The 16,858-nt window shown below is 43.4% G+C and overlaps 1 protein-coding gene across 8 annotated transcripts in view; it reads right to left on the reverse strand.

Moving 5' to 3' along the window:
- Positions 1-4,595: 4,595 nt before the first annotated feature.
- The window catches only part of CHD6 (chromodomain helicase DNA binding protein 6), a 256,715-nt gene continuing 244,452 nt past the window's right edge, over positions 4,596-16,858 (reverse strand). For 7 of the 8 annotated variants that reach the window (XM_019500672.2, XM_059733283.1, XM_059733286.1 and 4 more), the window contains 3 exons: positions 12,808-12,927; positions 10,648-10,752; positions 4,596-8,254 (listed from right to left, as the gene is read on the reverse strand). In XM_019500672.2, coding sequence (XP_019356217.1) covers positions 7,367-8,254; positions 10,648-10,752; positions 12,808-12,927 — 1,113 coding nt within the window. In that variant the 3' untranslated portion in view covers positions 4,596-7,366. The remainder of the gene's footprint in view (positions 8,255-10,647; positions 10,753-12,807; positions 12,928-16,858) is intronic. The other variant, XM_059733285.1, reaches the window with a different exon arrangement.

Here is a 16,858-nt window from a genome sequence, read left to right on the forward strand (position 1 = left end):
CGGAAAGCTACAACTAGCTCCTTGCAGCAGCATTGGTCCCATAACTCCCCTGCTGCTCCCCGTTTGTACCATATGCACAGTATGCATGAACACAGTTTAGGCAGAGTAAAGAATCGGGCACTGTGTATAAAATCTACCATTCTTGTCTGATACCAGTTTTTAGCTCTTTTGCATTGGTGAAACTGATCACACAAGGTGCAAGGCAGCAAAGAATCACATACTTTTATCTTTTACTAATTCTGTAGAGCAGCTAGTACATTTCTGGGTGCTTTAAAAGCAACACATCATAATGATTACTGGTCCTTTCTGGACACAGCTGCTTATAGCACTGAAATAGGTCAGGCCCTTTCTGACCAAGAGGAAAGTGTAATTGTATTGAGAATTCCAAAGTCTGTGGTTTTTGTGGTATAGGTAAGATTTGCTTTAGTCACATACTCTCCTATTTTTGAAAATATTTCATTTGCTGCAAGAAGTGGTATTTGTAGTCTGCAAGTAGTATTCTTCTCTCTGACTTGGTGCTGATTCAATTCCCCAAAATAATATTAAGAAACAAAAAAGTACTTTCACATGATACATAATACAGGTTCTGGCTACTTGCTCATTGAAGATCCTATGGGTTTTGTTAAGGCAAAGTAGCAGTGTTTGGGCAGATGCCGTGATCAGATTTCATTTCAGAAAATTATACTCTGCTCTTTGTAGTTTGAACTGGGTAATGAAATCTTATTTATTCCTTTTCCTAGCTGATGTGGGCTGCTGTGCTGTTCTGTTAATTAATCTGAAGCAATAAACTCCAGAGTTTATTGTTCCCAGGCACACTGTTTGAATGTGCACCTGGGACCACAGCATGTTGAACTGGGTCAGAGCAGCCCCAGCTGGCAGGGGGCTATGGAGGGGCTGGCTAAGGCATAAGGGTGCTCCAGTGCAGGGCAACGTTCCCTCTAAGCTTTAGCGATCCGTGAGCAATCTTAGCTGGGAGTGCGCAGGTATCTCAGCGTGCCTGTCCCTCCCCACTCCTGCAGCAGCCTGTGGCCAGGTTGGGATGGGTGGCGAGCAGCCGGACATGAAGCTGGCAGTGGTGGTGGGAGCATCAGCACCCCCTTGCTACAGCACTGGGCGTTCCCCCCAGGCCGGCACTCAGGGGCCGTAGCCCCCTACTGCCCCCTGTTGGTACGCCACTGTATGTATATTAAAAAGTTATTCTGCGGCATGATCTTGTATTGTGCGCGGCCACGCATGCGCGCAGCTTAGAGGGGATGCTGGTGCAGGGCTAGCCAGCAGGCAGCCCCTGCACTGCAGCACCCTCATGCCGCAGCCAGCTGTATCAGTGTCTACACAGGTGCTGCTGCAGAGTAAAAAACTTCACAGCAGGATACTACTTGTACTTACAAGTATTATCTTGCTACGGAATTAATTAGTTTACCCCAGCCCAATTGCCCTGCACACGAGGACATCAAGATATTTACTGCAGAGCTAATTAGGCAATTGCAGTATACGTGTCTTGTAGACACACTCTTAATGTCATACTTTAAGGAAGATATCATTTAGCAGACAGTATTTCAGCACTAGGTGAGTCTTTAACAAAGTTTCTGAATCTATAGAATGTTTATAGATTCATAGATGCTAGGGTTGGAAGGGGCTTCAGCAGATCATCAAGTCTGACCCCCTGTCCTGGGTAGGAAAGAGTGCTGGGGTTAGATGACCCCAGCCAGATGCCTATCCAGCCTTCTCTTAAAGACCCCCAAGGTAGAGGACAGCACCACCTCCCTTGGAAGTCTGTTCCAAATTCTGGCCACCCTTACCATGAATAAGTTCTTCCTGATGTCCAGCCTAAATATACTGTCAGTTTGTGACCATTTTTCCTTGTTACCCCAAGAGATGCCCTGGTGAACAGAGTATCTCCTGTTCCTTGCTTCCCCCTCCAATGAATATGTAGGCGGCCACAAGATCACCTCTCAGCCTTCTCTTGCGGAGGCTGAAGATATCCAGCTCCCTTAGTCTCGTCTCATAGGACTTGGTCTGCAAACCTTTAACCATGAGTGGCCCTCCTCTGGACCCTCTTGAGGTTATCCACATCATTCTTAAAACTGAACACAGTACTCCATCTGCGGTCTGACCAACGCCACAAAGAGGGGAAGTATCACCTCCTTGGATCTGTTTGTCATGCATCTGCTAAGGCATGATAAAGTGTGGTTAGCTTTCCTGATGATTTCGTCACGCTGATGACTCATGTTCATCTTGGAGTCCACTATGACTCCGAGATCCCTTTCCGCTTCTGTGCTGCTGAGAGGGTCATTCCCCAGCCAGTAAGTGTGCTGGATATTTTTATGCCCTAGGTGCAGCACTCTGCATTTGTCTTTCTTTAAGCTCTCTTAAAATGAAAGGTACTACATAAATGCAAGGTATCTTTCTATTCTATGTCATATCAGAATTCTCATGTGTTTATTTTTTTGTGAATATGGAGATAGATATACATAAATCCTGATAATATCCATGAAAGACAAATGTGTAAAGTTCCTGCTTCTCTATGAGCAGGGTTCAGGCTTTAACTTGGGGAGCAATGGTACTTATGCACTGCAAAATATATTTAAAGAAAGCTCTGGACAGGGCAACACCTGAACTTTGTTTGAGATGCACATATTAACATCTTGTGAAATAGCAAAGGTTCACACCTAATCTGCATAATATGAAGCAGATTGCAGATACTGTACCTCCACCTACAAAGCAGAGGCTCAGCAACATACTGGTTTTCTTGCTTTCATGTATATGGTATAAGCAAATAATTCACCAGTGGCATAATGAGGGGGAACAATAGGAGCAACTGCCCTGGGCACTGACTGGGGTGGGGAGGGTCAGGGGGAGAAGACAAAAAAGTGGCTAATGCTGACAGTTGAACATTCATGACTGCAAAATGGAAGTCGCCACTTTGCTTTGTTCCAGATGCTTGGCCATGTCCCTAACACTGCTGTAATTCACTTAACTGCATAATACAATAACAGACAAGGTTCCTTGGGTGAATTTGATATCTTTTATTAGACCAACCCAAATGGTTGGAGAATAGTTATTAAGCAAGCTTTTGGGTTCAAAAACCCTTCGTCAGGCTAAGGAAGCTTCAGCCTTAGTCTGACGAGGGGTTTTTGAACCCGAAAGTTTGCTTAATAACTATTCTCCAACCATTTGGGTTGGTCTAATAAAAGATATCAAATTCACCCAAGGAACCTTGTCTACCTATGTCCTTAGACCAACACAGCTACAACCTAAACCCCTAATACAATAACAGGCATAAGGTTTTGCCTACTGTTTACATTGTAACAAGTTTTGGTTATCTTCATATCAGTTAAGTGCATAAGATACTCATGTGAGTAGCATCTTTTAGCTCTGCTATCTACTTTGTAACTTAATTGTACTTCAGTTAACTAACCTTAACTGAGTACTAACTATAATTGTAATGGTCTACTTCAGGAGTTGGCAACTTATGGCATGGGTGCTGCATCAAGCCTGCAGAGACATTTGATCTGGCTCACAGATGTGGACTTCAGTAATATCTGATGGTTGGGGGCTTCAGCAACAGGCATTCAGTAGCAGGCATTTTCCCTAGGCCTGCCATGGGAGAAGCAGTGGTGTGGGCAATTTCTCCATGCTGCAGCAGGGAGAAGTGCACCAGTACCTGGGTACTACTGCCTGCCTCTGACACAAACTGAGTAATTTAACCCCTCAGCCTAAAGGGATTGCAGACGCTAGTCTAACTGTACTCCACTTAACTGTCCTGGAAACCTCCAAAGGAAAGCAGGTGTCACAGGGATGCTATTAAACTAGTCAGTTTGCAGCCTAGTTCCCCTCATTTTCAAGACTTCTAATAGCAGCCCAAAACTGATTATTGAAAGGGAAATGAAAATGAAAAGAGCTTGTCAGTTTCAAGGCTGAAACTGACAGCATTGTACTCTTCATGAACGCTTATATTAAATTAAGGTAAATGCAAAGCCCTTCTAAGGCTCGAAGCTATGCGCTTCAGTAGAGTATACTGTACACTTTATGTAACACTGTAACAAACGCTGCAGTTCCTCTTATGCCTAGACTAATTGGCTTCTGATACCTGAAATTACTCTGGGTCACAATTGTAAAGATGAAGATAAGTGAATGTTGTACTGTGAAACTCCATTTGATGCATGTTTCTGTTTATCTACTTAGCCACTTGTAAAATGGAATTGATACCTATTTTTCTGAAGCATGCAATCCTTAGATTGAATATTATTTCAAGCATTTATTTGGCACCTACTAGCATGGTACAAGTTTTAAATAGAGACATTCAAGATCTCAGTAAAAGATACCAAATACCCTCTCCTTTTCTGTTGAAAGATGCTGTATAAGTGCCAAGGGTTATTATTGGTTCTCCTGGATTTTATCAATAGTTTTCTAGCCTTCCACTGACTATTTTTAATGAAGAACCTAAGCACAGTTGCCACTGAGCTAGTTGCATTTAAACCTGTCATGTAACTTAGACTGCTCCATTACATTAGTTCTTCAAGAACATGGGGAGTTAAAGTGTGAAAAATTATACTGAAAGCAGCAAAGGCTGACGGATACAGCTGAGGTCTTAGTCTGGTAAACTAGTTCAGTTTATTTAAAAATGTGTGGATCAACTGCAATTTGTCATCCCCCAAAGTAAATAATGCACAACCCCTTGGCTCACATGAGGAGCAACCTTAGAGAGAGGGATGTTATGTATACAATAGCTTTTGATATTGTTCATGCTGAGAAAAAGGCAAGTAACGTTTAAGCACTGAGTCAAGTGAATTAAACATTCACATGTATTTGCTGAAAAATTTATATACATCTGTAGCAAGGCTCTGCCAAGTTTGAAAGATAAGCATAATCTAGTCACTAAATTAAAAAAATAAAAATCTGACTTTTAAATCTTTTGCTTTTTAACCATGTTCAGGATCACAGACAATTACTTTTTTTAGCACATTTGGTGAAGAATGTATGTTTGTGTGAGTGCCAATGAAAACTGGTGAAAATTTGGCATCTTTTCTGTGTATGACAGAAAGTAATAAGAAGCAATTTATGCCTTATAGTGTAAATAAATCACAGAGTATCTCTATCAGATTGCAAAAAGGGCCACACACAATAGCAGTCAAAAAGAAGCCTAAACACCCAGAGATTTAAGATACACATTTGATAAGTAAGAACAAGTAAAGAGCATGCTGGCTAGTTAAAAACATTTCATTTGCAATCCCGTTCCTTACGAGTGAAACCCTGGAAAAATAACCATCCCATACATGAAATGGACTCTGCAGAGATTTCTATATCCATTCACAGTAAGGCTTTGAAGATATATAAGTTTTATAGCTTGTGTATTTTAAGAATTTAGGGCAAATACATGTTCTTCTACTGAATAAAAAGAAAGTTAGTACTTAAAAGGTTCAAAAATATATCAAGTGATTTTTTTACATAAATAAATTATATTGATTTTGGATTTGACAGCTGAAAAAAACCTTTCTGCTTCCACTGGAGGCAAAACTGAACAAATGTTAGTTAAATAGCGATAGCAGCATTTCTAAGAAATCTGTCAATAGCAATACAGTATCTATGCTACAAAAGTGTTATTAAATAGAATAAGATTTAATTCTCTGTGGTTCTTTTTGCATTATGATTGGTTACATATTTTTAAACAATGCTTCCAATCCAATAACATGGGAATAAATTCCTTGAAGATATAAATGTGGCTTGCTGTTAGGCCATGGGTAACAGACTTCTTTGAGATGCTAATTTTATCACGTACATAATTTATAATCCCAAATGTATAAAAGACAATGACAAAAAGCATCATAAATAAATAATGCAAACTGAAATAGTTATGTCAAAACATTTGGACCATTAGATAAATTAGCAAAACTGTAACAGAAAATAAGTAAAAAATACAGTAAATAGTGACAACCAAATGTGAAACAAATTACTAGCATGCTTTCAACACCCTCAAATAGTCTGCCATCTCATTGCTGCACCACTATATGTTTATTTCAAGTCACAAACCATGAGCTGCAAATAAGAACAAGCCCAAGTGAAAGAAAAATTAAATAGGAGTGAGGAGAAAGAGAACTAACAAGAGTAGAACTTTGGGAGGTTGATAGCATGAAAAAAACTGTTAATTTAAAATGCATACTCCAGGAATATTTACCAATAAGAGTACTAGGAAACACTGCTTAACAGCAAATAGAGAGGAATGGAAAGAAGAAACTGAAGTATGCTCTTCACAGTCTAACTCTAAAAGGAGGAGAATAAGCTCACACTTTGAAAAACCTCAACAGTCCTTTTCAAAGACATTCAAAAATGTAAAGCTGGTCTACAGCTCCCCGCTCCCCCTTGTTTTTTGAAGACATTATTTCTGGGAGAGGTAGGAGAAACATTAAATGTTAAAAGAAAAAAACAGAGCCTCAGTGTTCATACAGGAACATTAAAATCAGAGTGACCTGTTCATAGCTGAAACAATAACTTTACAGTTCTTTTAATGCCATAAATGAGAACTAAATATTAGCAGAATGGTGAAGTAACTGGTAGCGATAGGTGCATTAACTGCAATAAAAGACATGCAAATATGCAAAACCTTCTCAGCTCAAGCTGAAAAAGTTTTTGTAACGAACAAGGAAAGGGCAATTGAAATTCCACTTAACAAAAAACCAAACGTTGGTTTTAAAAAAATATAGAATAATGTCTAAGTAATATTTTCTTTTGTTGTAGTTTCTCTCCCAAACTTTGTAGGGCAAGGGAAAGAAATGATATCATTACCAGTTATGCTTTTTTAAAAAGAAATCAATATATGGATTTTCAAACATTAGTTATATACTTCTGTCTATCTACTATTCTAGTAACGAGGGTAAAATAGGGAAATACTTTAAACCAAAAATACACATTAGTAGCACTTATTATAACTGTGCTTTTTACCCCCCAATACAAGGTTTTTCATTCAGAGTCACTCTAAAAAGGAATGCCCTTGTCTGCATTTAGATCAAGAGATAAGGACTTTCTTTTGCTCTTTTTGCTTCTTCTTCTTCTCAAATAAGTGAGCAATTTGGAGGCCTAACCAAGTACTGGAATTATTATTGTTGTCTGGGATAAACAACGGAACACAAATTCCATGCCTCCAGTCCTACCTAAACAACACTGTTTATCTAATAAAGTGGCAAGACCCTGCAACTATTAACATATGTTATGTCACCATAGTTTTTTTTACAGGGAGTTAGGTAGATAATATTTACTCATGGAAACACAGGTTTTATGAAGGTGAAGTGGGGGCAAGAGGGTAAGTAACAAATATTTATGGGATAAGAAACTTACAAGCCACAATCTTTTTCTTAATGAAACAAAAGTTCTAATTTGTATTAATTTCTCTTGACTCCGTCTCTTCCGCTGGTACATCATGTTCTTTCTCTGTTGACAAAGGTGGCGTTTGCTCTATACAGTTTTGACTGTTTGTTGTTTCTTTTTCAGAGAGCACAACAGTTTCTTGTTCTGGATTTGCTGATTCCCCTTTAGTTTTCTTCCTCTTCCGCTTCTGGCTTTCTAGGTTTGTCACCTCAGAAAGTCTGGTTTGCTGTATACCTGGCAATGCCATGCCAATACTGGGTGAAAGAAACATTGATGGATAGATCAGTCCAGGGGACATTCCTGGTATAAGAAATGGATTAAAAGCTACAGGACTACTGGTTGTTATTGCAGATTCTGTCTGATCAGAAAATGAACTAGGACCAGGCTTGTCTTCAGAAAGAGTTTCTTTTTTCACATTTTGGCTACTCTGTTTGTCCTCAGTAGCTTTTTCTGCATTTGATGTACCATTTTTTGTGCTTGTTAACAAACTTGGAGCAGTTGAAGTACAAGTAGTTGTCATTGGTGGGTTGAGAAGCCCTCCAACACCAAACATTTGTGGTACGCTAGCCATACCTGGCAACATCATAGGCAACATACTCAGAGTGCTTTTGACATCCTCACCAGCAGACACTGCTGCAAATCCAGCAGGAAACCCCACCAGACCAGTTAAAGGGATGCTTTGCATGTTTCTCATGTTCTGAAGTCCAACTACATCCATTCCAGCAATAAGTCCATTCATGAATAATGGTCCCATTCCTGAAGAAGAATCTGCTATAACACCAGGGGCTTTAATCAATTCACTTCTGGGCCTCCTCCCTCTCCGGCGAGGCCCAGTGTCTCGGAGCACAGGTTCAGTCAGGATACGATTAAACTTGCTTTCTGGTATGAATCCCTGAAAATGAAACAAAGAAAACAAAAATACCTAAGAGTTATTACCTCAAAGAAAGCTCAGCTTGTTGTCATATGCTTATATCTGTGTTGCTGATGGTATTAACATACAAACACCTGTCTGTATGATTCTGAATATGGGTTTGAGAGGATCAAGAATTGTCATCAATGGGATGCTGCTAGTGCAAAACATCCCTCCCACCCTCATCCTAGTATGATGCAGCCAGAGTGTCAGAAACCTCCTGGGGAGATGAAGAAATATTTTTCATCCAACACAGAGAGTAAAATTTCTGTTTTTTGTGAGCATGTACTTTCATGCTGAGAACTGACATTCTTCATGAGAGGCAGCTCAATCCAGGGGCTTCAATACTAGAAGAAAAAGTTTACTTTTTCAATTTTAAGGCCAACTTAGAGCTTTACATAAGAGCAAACCTACAAAAGATGCACATGGAAATAGCATACATGCATATTGTATGGTGCTCACCCTTTATAGCTTGAACTATAGCTTTACGGTCATTAAGGCTCTTTTGGACACCTAGACATAACGGATGTGTACACAGATACTAACTTTCTGACAGTTCAGCCAACTTAATTTCTTTAAGTCGACTTAACTGTCAGAGTATACGCACATACGTGGCACAAGATAACATACCTCCAAGATGTATGATTTTGGGTTGCATTAGTTAAGTTGACTTAGCTCATAAGATGGCTACCACGTCAAGGAGCTGTACACGTGTATGCTCCAATGTGACTTAGCAGTTAGTTGACATAGTTAAGTTACCTTATTTTAAGTCAAATTAGGATGTGTGTACGCACCCAACAATACCAAACACACTGCTGTGACTGCATCTATTTAAATTAGGAAAAAAAGTAAAATCTATAGTGTAGTAATAGACATCTGTCATCCACCATTAGTATCACAAACTTTTTAATATCTTCCTCTTCCTCTTATATTGTTCTGATTTTTATTGTTTAAAATAGCAAATAGGTTTGAAATAATGGATTTTCATATATGAAACATTCTGCTTTGAGACTTAATCTGTAGGAGCTCATACAATGCATTTGTCCTGTGAACTGAATAAAAATATATTGAAAGTTTACATACCACAACTACTGCACAAAAACATAGTTTTTCTACTCTGCCTCCAAATGTGCATGTGAATATCTGTACAGGCATATATGTACACCTGGACTTTGCAGGTACAGAGACCAACTTGTGCTAACATTTGCTCCTTCCCTTTTAATAGTTTAACATCTGTGTGCATGCAAGTGTAATAATTCTTAATATGAACTCACAAAAAGCATGGTACCAATGGGGCTTGGGGGAAAATGCTAACAAACATGCAAGTGTTAAAGATGCATACTAACATGCAGGCATAAGTGAAACTGCCTGTCAAAAATGTACACAAAAAACTATCAAATCTGAAGTCAACATAATGGCTTGTGCAAGACAGAGGCTGCACTGGATGCTTACTACTCTGGCTGGTGGAGCTAGCATCATTCTGGATATGCAGTGCTCTATTTCTTGAGGAAATGGAATAATCTGTTGTTTTCCAGTGTCGATTAAAAGCAACTTGTAGAGCAGACAAACCTTCAGACTGACCAATATCTCCTCCCACCCCCTTAGTTCAGCATGAATATCATGCACAACTCTACAAGCAAGAAGATGGTGAGTAAGAGAAAGAGGTCCAAGGGACAAGCCATGTGCAAACAGACTGACCCTAACTAAACATCAGATGAATGTCTTTGCCATCTCTGTCCAAGAGAGGTATGAGCTACTAGGAGCTCTCACCCATGTCAGTCTTGTGCTCACTAGAGTAGTCACTCACTTTAGGGATAGGAAAAAATAGGCGACAAATTTTGAGAGAGGTTCCCCTGCTACATTGAAACTTTAAGGCACTGAGACCTGCAAATGAGGGACTTGCACACAGAGTTTACAGGAATCGATTTAGAGGCTGGGCTGAGGTAATTTTGATCATTTGATCCATTAGGTCACACCTATACATTTCTTGTACCAGTAGCCCTCTCCACACCTCACATATATAATTGTTCCTCTGTCTGGTGTTTTGTCTACTTCTAAATGTCCCAAACTTCTTAACATCTCACTGCTAGGCAGATTTTCTTGTTATTTAACTGAAACTTATCCTTTCACTTTTTAATTACTTCTAAATATTCCTCTCCTTTTTCTGTCTACTCATCACTTATTTGCAGAGTGCTCAGGTCCTCCCTGAGATGCCACTCAACCACTCAATCAGATATAATCCTGTAGATACTCCCTCCAAGATTGGAAGATCTTGCCTTCCAACTCAGAGAACCTCACTGGAAGAAAGGGTGTGGGGATGGAGAGGAGAAAGAGAAGATGATATGATACAGATTTCTCCAAAAGCTCTAACTTACTGAAAGCTTAACAATGTCAGCCCAGTCTGCTGCAACAGCATACTCCAAGTGTGCATCAAGCCACCTTGGCAATTCCTTCAATGCTGGTGCCATGGCTCCCCCTAACTATAAAACAGTAAAAGGATGACCTCTATTGCAGAAAGAGTTATGCAAAATAACACAAGAAATATGATTACACTTCTAGGCATACACATAGCTTAGGTGCAGTTGTCTTCCTGCTTGTTGCTGGTATTGCTACTCAGTGGCACTTGGTGGCAATGGTTGCTCTTATAGAGCAATCTACAGTCTGGCTATTTTGATTTTGATGTAGCTCAACAATCCAGGTCTCTCACATAGATATTGTATGGGATCTAGGGGGACATACAGCCCCATTCTGCCGCTATTTAGTCATTGAGAGGAATGAAAACTTTGTAGCTTAGGCATGGAACTAGGGCTCAGCCAGGAACCAAAACCCAGTTTCCTCTACCAGTGACTCACTGTGTGACCCTGGACAAGTCTCTTTATGCTTTGGTTCCCTATCTGTAAATGCAAATAAGAGTACCTCCTTTCTTGTGATGAAAGGAGCTGGATTGCAAGGGTCTCTTGCTGCCACCAGCAATATGATTCAACTCTTGTCTGGAGGGCAACTTAGTCTCTATGGGCCATTTTTTGCTTCTACCCTTTTTCCCCTGCCCCTTAGTTACTACTGCCAGTGAGACAACTAAGTTGTGATAATGGTGGCCTTTTTGAAGGGTTAGTCAGGAACTAGACAAAATCACCAATTCATTTCACACAGGTCCTCCAACAGCCATCAGATGGCAACTTTTGCACAGGGAAGCACAATGACAGCTGCTCCACTATCTAATTCACTATTTTATTTTCAATCTGAGGTGATTATTTTTAAAAACTTACTACCCACCATTAGTCAGTCCTTGGGTTTATTTTACAAAGGAATTTTATGAGCAAGTCCCATTAAGGTCCCTAATCACCATAAAGACTTAATAAAAAAACTAAACTGTGTGAGATTTTTTTCTCCTTCTTTAACACAGGAGTTTTCCCTAAAAAAGAAAAGCCAATGATCTTGACTTTGGGCTATTTTTTAAAAATGCCTGAAACAAGTGAACAAATACACTTTCAAACCTACCCATTGCCTTTATACAGCACTGTTCTGCATAGGACTCTGAAAGTTATACAGTTCCTGCACTTCTCAAATGAAGAACAAAATAAAGACATTTGCATCATATCAGAGTATTGCAATTTGTGAAATAATACCAGGAATTCACAGGTAAGGTACAACTTTGAGTTTTAAGCTGGAGGCTGAATTGCTTTGCTGTTGTGGGAGCTGTGTGTTTTGGCTGTGCATATTTAGAAGTCTTTCTGTACTCTGCTGAGCAATGATTCTTAATTTGTCATGGTCCTCGTAAGTTATTTGCAACAAAAGAATTGTTTTATTATTTATCTCTAGTCAAAAAATGAGCGAAAGCTAAGAGCTAGCATTTCTGAAAGATGCCTTGAGCCTAACAAGGGTGCTCTGAGTCTAAAAGGGTTGAGAACCACTGCTGTAGAGGCGGTTGCATATTTTTAGTAGATTTACGTCTCCCTTGGCACATGTTATTCTGAGAATGGTGTAGATCACAGCTATCCAACTGGCAGTTCATAGGCCACATGCAGTCCTTGAGGATTTAATTTGTGGTCCCCAGGCTCCTGCCCAACTGCTGCTCTACCCTATCACTCTGGCTGCAGCAGCAGCCCAAATCTCTGCAATCCCCTTCCCTCCTCTGGCTTCCACTTCCTGCCCCTGTCCAGGGGGTGAGGTGGATGACACAGCCCATGGTGCTGGGGGGAGCCCGCAGCCTGAAGTGCCTGCACAGTGCACTGCAGTGCAGAAAGAGAGCTGAGGGTGGGAACTGGAGCATCCACATGGCACAGTGCAGTGGGGAGCACCTGCACAGGGTGAAGCCCAGGGGGCCCATGGTCCACACTAGTATAGTCTGTGCAGGATACGGCCCCTAGCCACTTAGAAGCTGGATGGTCCTGGTGTAGATCAATGTGTGTATTTCAAAATTTTATTGCAATTCTATCTACTTCTCAGAACTAAATATATTTCCTGGGCCAACTGAAGCTCTGATTAAGTGTTTCAAGTCAAAACAAGGACAAAGCACAGAAAATGCTTTTGCTTACCCTCCGTCCTGTACCTGTATGTACCACAGGTACTCGCTCGTCCCCTGTGAGTGAGTTTATGTCCAATTTGCTGGGGTCTTTGCAGCGTTGCCTCCTTTGTTTGGGCTTCTCTGAAAAATTCTGGAAGGCAAATAAGAGTATTAATGAGGACGGAAGGCTAAAAACACTGTGGATGAATGGCAGATCAAACTTACAGCCTGAGGAGAGTTCCTGCATAGGTCTTGGAAGAAGCAGGTCCTACTTTTTGGTTTTGCAGAGACTGCAGTTTATTTTCATGGATATGAATATGCTCTTGGTTTATCTCAATGCAGACCAGAGGTATCAAACATATAGCCTGTGAGCCAGATCCAGCCCACCCAGATATTTTATTATGCCTGATAGGCTACTGGTGGGCTAAGTAGGTCACGGCTGGGGTGGGAATGTGGTCTGTCGCAGAATCCAGGGCACTAGAGGACATGTCCATCACCAGCTGGGGGATAAGTGAGGGCTGTGCAATACAGTCTTCAGTCACTTTTCAGTGCCTGGCTCCCTGCTGCTTGTGTGCCTCTGTCACAGCAAGTGGCTGCCTGGTTCACAGCCGCTTGCCCCACTCCCATTGCTGCTGCTGTTGTGGCTGCTGCTGTAACCGCAGCCATGGCTGCCAGCTGCCCCATGCTCCACACGAGATCTGGCCCATGAGAAGACCTGTGGGTCCAGATCTGGCCTGGGGCCCAACATGAATTTAGCACCTCTGAGGTAGATTAACTACACCATCTCTTGCTATTTTCTCTCCACATCAAGGAATATATTCTTCTTCCAAGTTCACAGCACAAACTTTCACAGATCCTTTTAAAAAAGCTCAGCCAGAATTTGAAAAGGTGAAGTACATTTCTACATGCCATAATTCATGACTCTCTCTCCCTCTATCTGCTGACCCTTGTTTTATACTTTGATTGTAAACTTTTTGAGACAGCCACCATCTTTGTGTTTTGTGTTTCTACAGTACTGAATACAACAGTATTGGGAGCCAGGAGCAGAGAGGAGAGGAGGGAACTGGGCATACGTGCGTCCCTGCACACACGTGTGCCCCCTTACCTGACCGGAAGTGGAGGCAGACACAGCAGCGGAGGCAGCAGTGGGGGCAGCAGTAGCTGATCCCCTCTAAGGTAAGTGGGGCGGAGGGAGTCAGCGCAACTGAGACAGATCTGGAAACCCCCTGGATCGCTTTTAGTTGACCCGGTAGGGAGCCGCGCTCCCGAGCCACGCATGAACAGAGCGCACAAACAGGCGCGCTCTGTAAGGGCGTGCTGGTGTTCGCACAGGCGGGCAAGCAGGAGGGGCCAGGAGAAAGTCTTCGGTAAGGGAAAGGCGATAGCACCATATCAATAAATAAAAATGGTGTGGACATGAGTGCTGGTATGGCCCCTGCCTGGGGGGCAACGCCTACCCGGGGTTTCTCTGAGGCCTCCACCCAGACAGAGCCCACAGGGGGGCTGGTGTCACCCTGCCCCCTGGCCTGTGGGGGTGCCCGGAGGGGCTGGGGGGGCAGGGAATGGGGGCCCCCACACCAATCCTGCACGTGTCCATCTTAGGGCCCTGGAGGGGAAGGTGAGGGAGCCCCAGGAGGAGGTTAGCAGGCTGAGGGGGATCATTATGAGGATGAAATTGACAGGTATTTCCTTTCCCTTCGGGGCCAAGCACCAAAGGAAGAAAAACCCCAGGAGGTGCCCTCCACAGCAGAATGGCAGAAGGTTCCATCCAGAGCCAGGGCTGCTCACAGTGGTGCAGTGCCAGCTCCCTCAGTCCAGCTAGGGAACAGGTACGAGGCCCTGGCGACATTGGAGGAAGAGGAATGTGAGGAGGAAACCTCTGGCGAGGCGGTCACTCCATGCACAGAACGGGCTGAAGGAGGCAAATTGACCCGGAGGAAGAGACACCGGGTACTTGTCATAGGTGACTCTATCCTGAGAGGAACAGAGTCCCATCTGTCGCCAGGATCCCATGACATGCGAGATCTACTGTCTCCCCAGAGCTTGGATTCAGAACGTGGAGATAATCCCGGCCCTCATCCGGCCCACTGATTACTACCCCATGGTCCTAATCCATGTGGGTACTAATGATGCAGCCAGGAGCAGTCCAGACTGCCTGATGAAGGACTACCAAGTGCTGGGGGGCAAGCTGAAGGAGATAGGGGCAGAGGTGGTCTTCTCATCGATCCTTCCAGTGAGTGGGCGTGGAAGACGCTATGAGACCTGCATCTGGGATGTCAACTTGCGGCTTCGGGAATGGTGTCTTGCGGTGGGCTTCGGCTTTCTGGACCATGACCCTCACTTCAGAACAAGAGACATGCTCGGGTGGGATGGGCTTCACCTCTCCCCCAAAGGTAAGTGTGTGTTCTTTTCCAGGTTGGCTGATCTCCTCCGGTGGGTTTTAAATTAGGCACGTCGGGGGATGACCAAGGAAGCCACAGAACACCAGACCAAGAGACACCCACAAGAACAGCCCAGCCAAGTCAGGTGATGAGCACAAGAAATACCCAGGTAAGAGACAGGGGCCCAGACAGTCCAGGGATTGTGGGGGAGGTGCATACACCCTCAGGAGGCCTTAAATGCTTCTACACTAATGCTCGCAGTATGGGGAACAAGCAGGAGGAACTTGCCCTCTTGCTAGCTAACACAAACCCAGACATAGTGGGGCTCACTGAAGCTTGGTGGACTCCAATGCACGACTGGGTGGTAAACATGAAGGGCTACAGGCTGTACAGGAGGGACAGAACAGGGAGCAATGGTGGGGGTGTAGGGCTCTATGTCAAAGAGCAATACATATCCTCTGCAAAAAGCACTGGGTCTGAGGTAGGGCAGACTGAGGTGCTCTGGGTCAGAATACAAAGGGGTCGGGAGAAAGGGACTTACTGGTGGGGGTTTACTACAGGCCACCCAACCAGGGTGAAGAGCTGGACCAGGAATTCTCAGGTCAGCTCGCAGAGGCAGTTAAGTCAAGGGACATGGTTATCATGGGTGACCTAAACTACCTGGACATCTGCTGGGATGACCAGTCAGCCAGGTCTGACCGCTCATGTACGTTCCTAGCCGAGTTACAGGACCTCCAACTAGCACAGGAGGTGCACAATCCCACCAGGGGAAATGCTTTGTTGGACCCAGTCCTGGCCACGGTCTGGTGAGGGGACTGTGGGTGCTCAACCACCTGGGCAATAGCAACCATCACCTACTGGAATTTACCATCCAGCGCAGGGTGTTAAAGGCCTGCAGCAAGGCAGCAGCTCTGGACTTCAGGAGGGCGGATTTCAATGAGGTAAGGAGACTAGTCAGGGAGGCACTGGGTTCCTGGAGGGGAGGGGAGTTGGGAGTCCAAGAAGAGTGGTCGTTCCTTAAGGAGACAATCCTCCAAGCCCAAAGTGTGACAATCCCCATGCGAATCAAAGGAGGCAAGTGTGCTCAAAAGCCCCCATGGCTCACCAAAAGCATCCATGAACGCCTCAAAGCTAAAAAGGAGGCATACACCCAATGGAAGGGAGGGGCCATCACAAAGGTGGATTATACCTCCTTCGCTCGAGATTGTAGGGGGCTATTAGGAAGGCTAAGGTGGAGATGGAACTGGGACTAGCGACCCGGATCAAAGATAACAAGAAATCCTTTTTTAAATACATAGGGGATAAAAAGAAGGTACCAAATAATGTGGGGCCTCTGCAGGACATGCTTGGTAATCTGCTGGTAGCAACAGGCAACAAACCTAATCTCTTTAACAGACTCTTTGCTTCCATTTTTCTGAGCAGGGACAGGGACATCCCTCCCACTGGGATACTGGACGGACCCAGGGGAGGCACAGCCAGGCCTAGGGTCAGTGCAGACCTAGTCAGGGAACTTCTGGAGGGACTAGATGTGTTCAAATCAGCAGGTTCTGACAATCTCCACCCCAGGGTGGTTAGGGAACTGGCAGAAGTCATTGCAGGACCCCTGGCACAGCTTTGCAAGCATTCATGGTGCTCTGGTGAGGTGCCTGATGACTGGAAAAGGGCCAATGTGGTCCCCATTTTCAAAAAAGGGAGGAAAGA

Source organism: Alligator mississippiensis, chromosome 9 (assembly GCF_030867095.1).
Source record: "Alligator mississippiensis isolate rAllMis1 chromosome 9, rAllMis1, whole genome shotgun sequence".
Lineage (NCBI taxonomy): Eukaryota > Metazoa > Chordata > Crocodylia > Alligatoridae > Alligator > Alligator mississippiensis.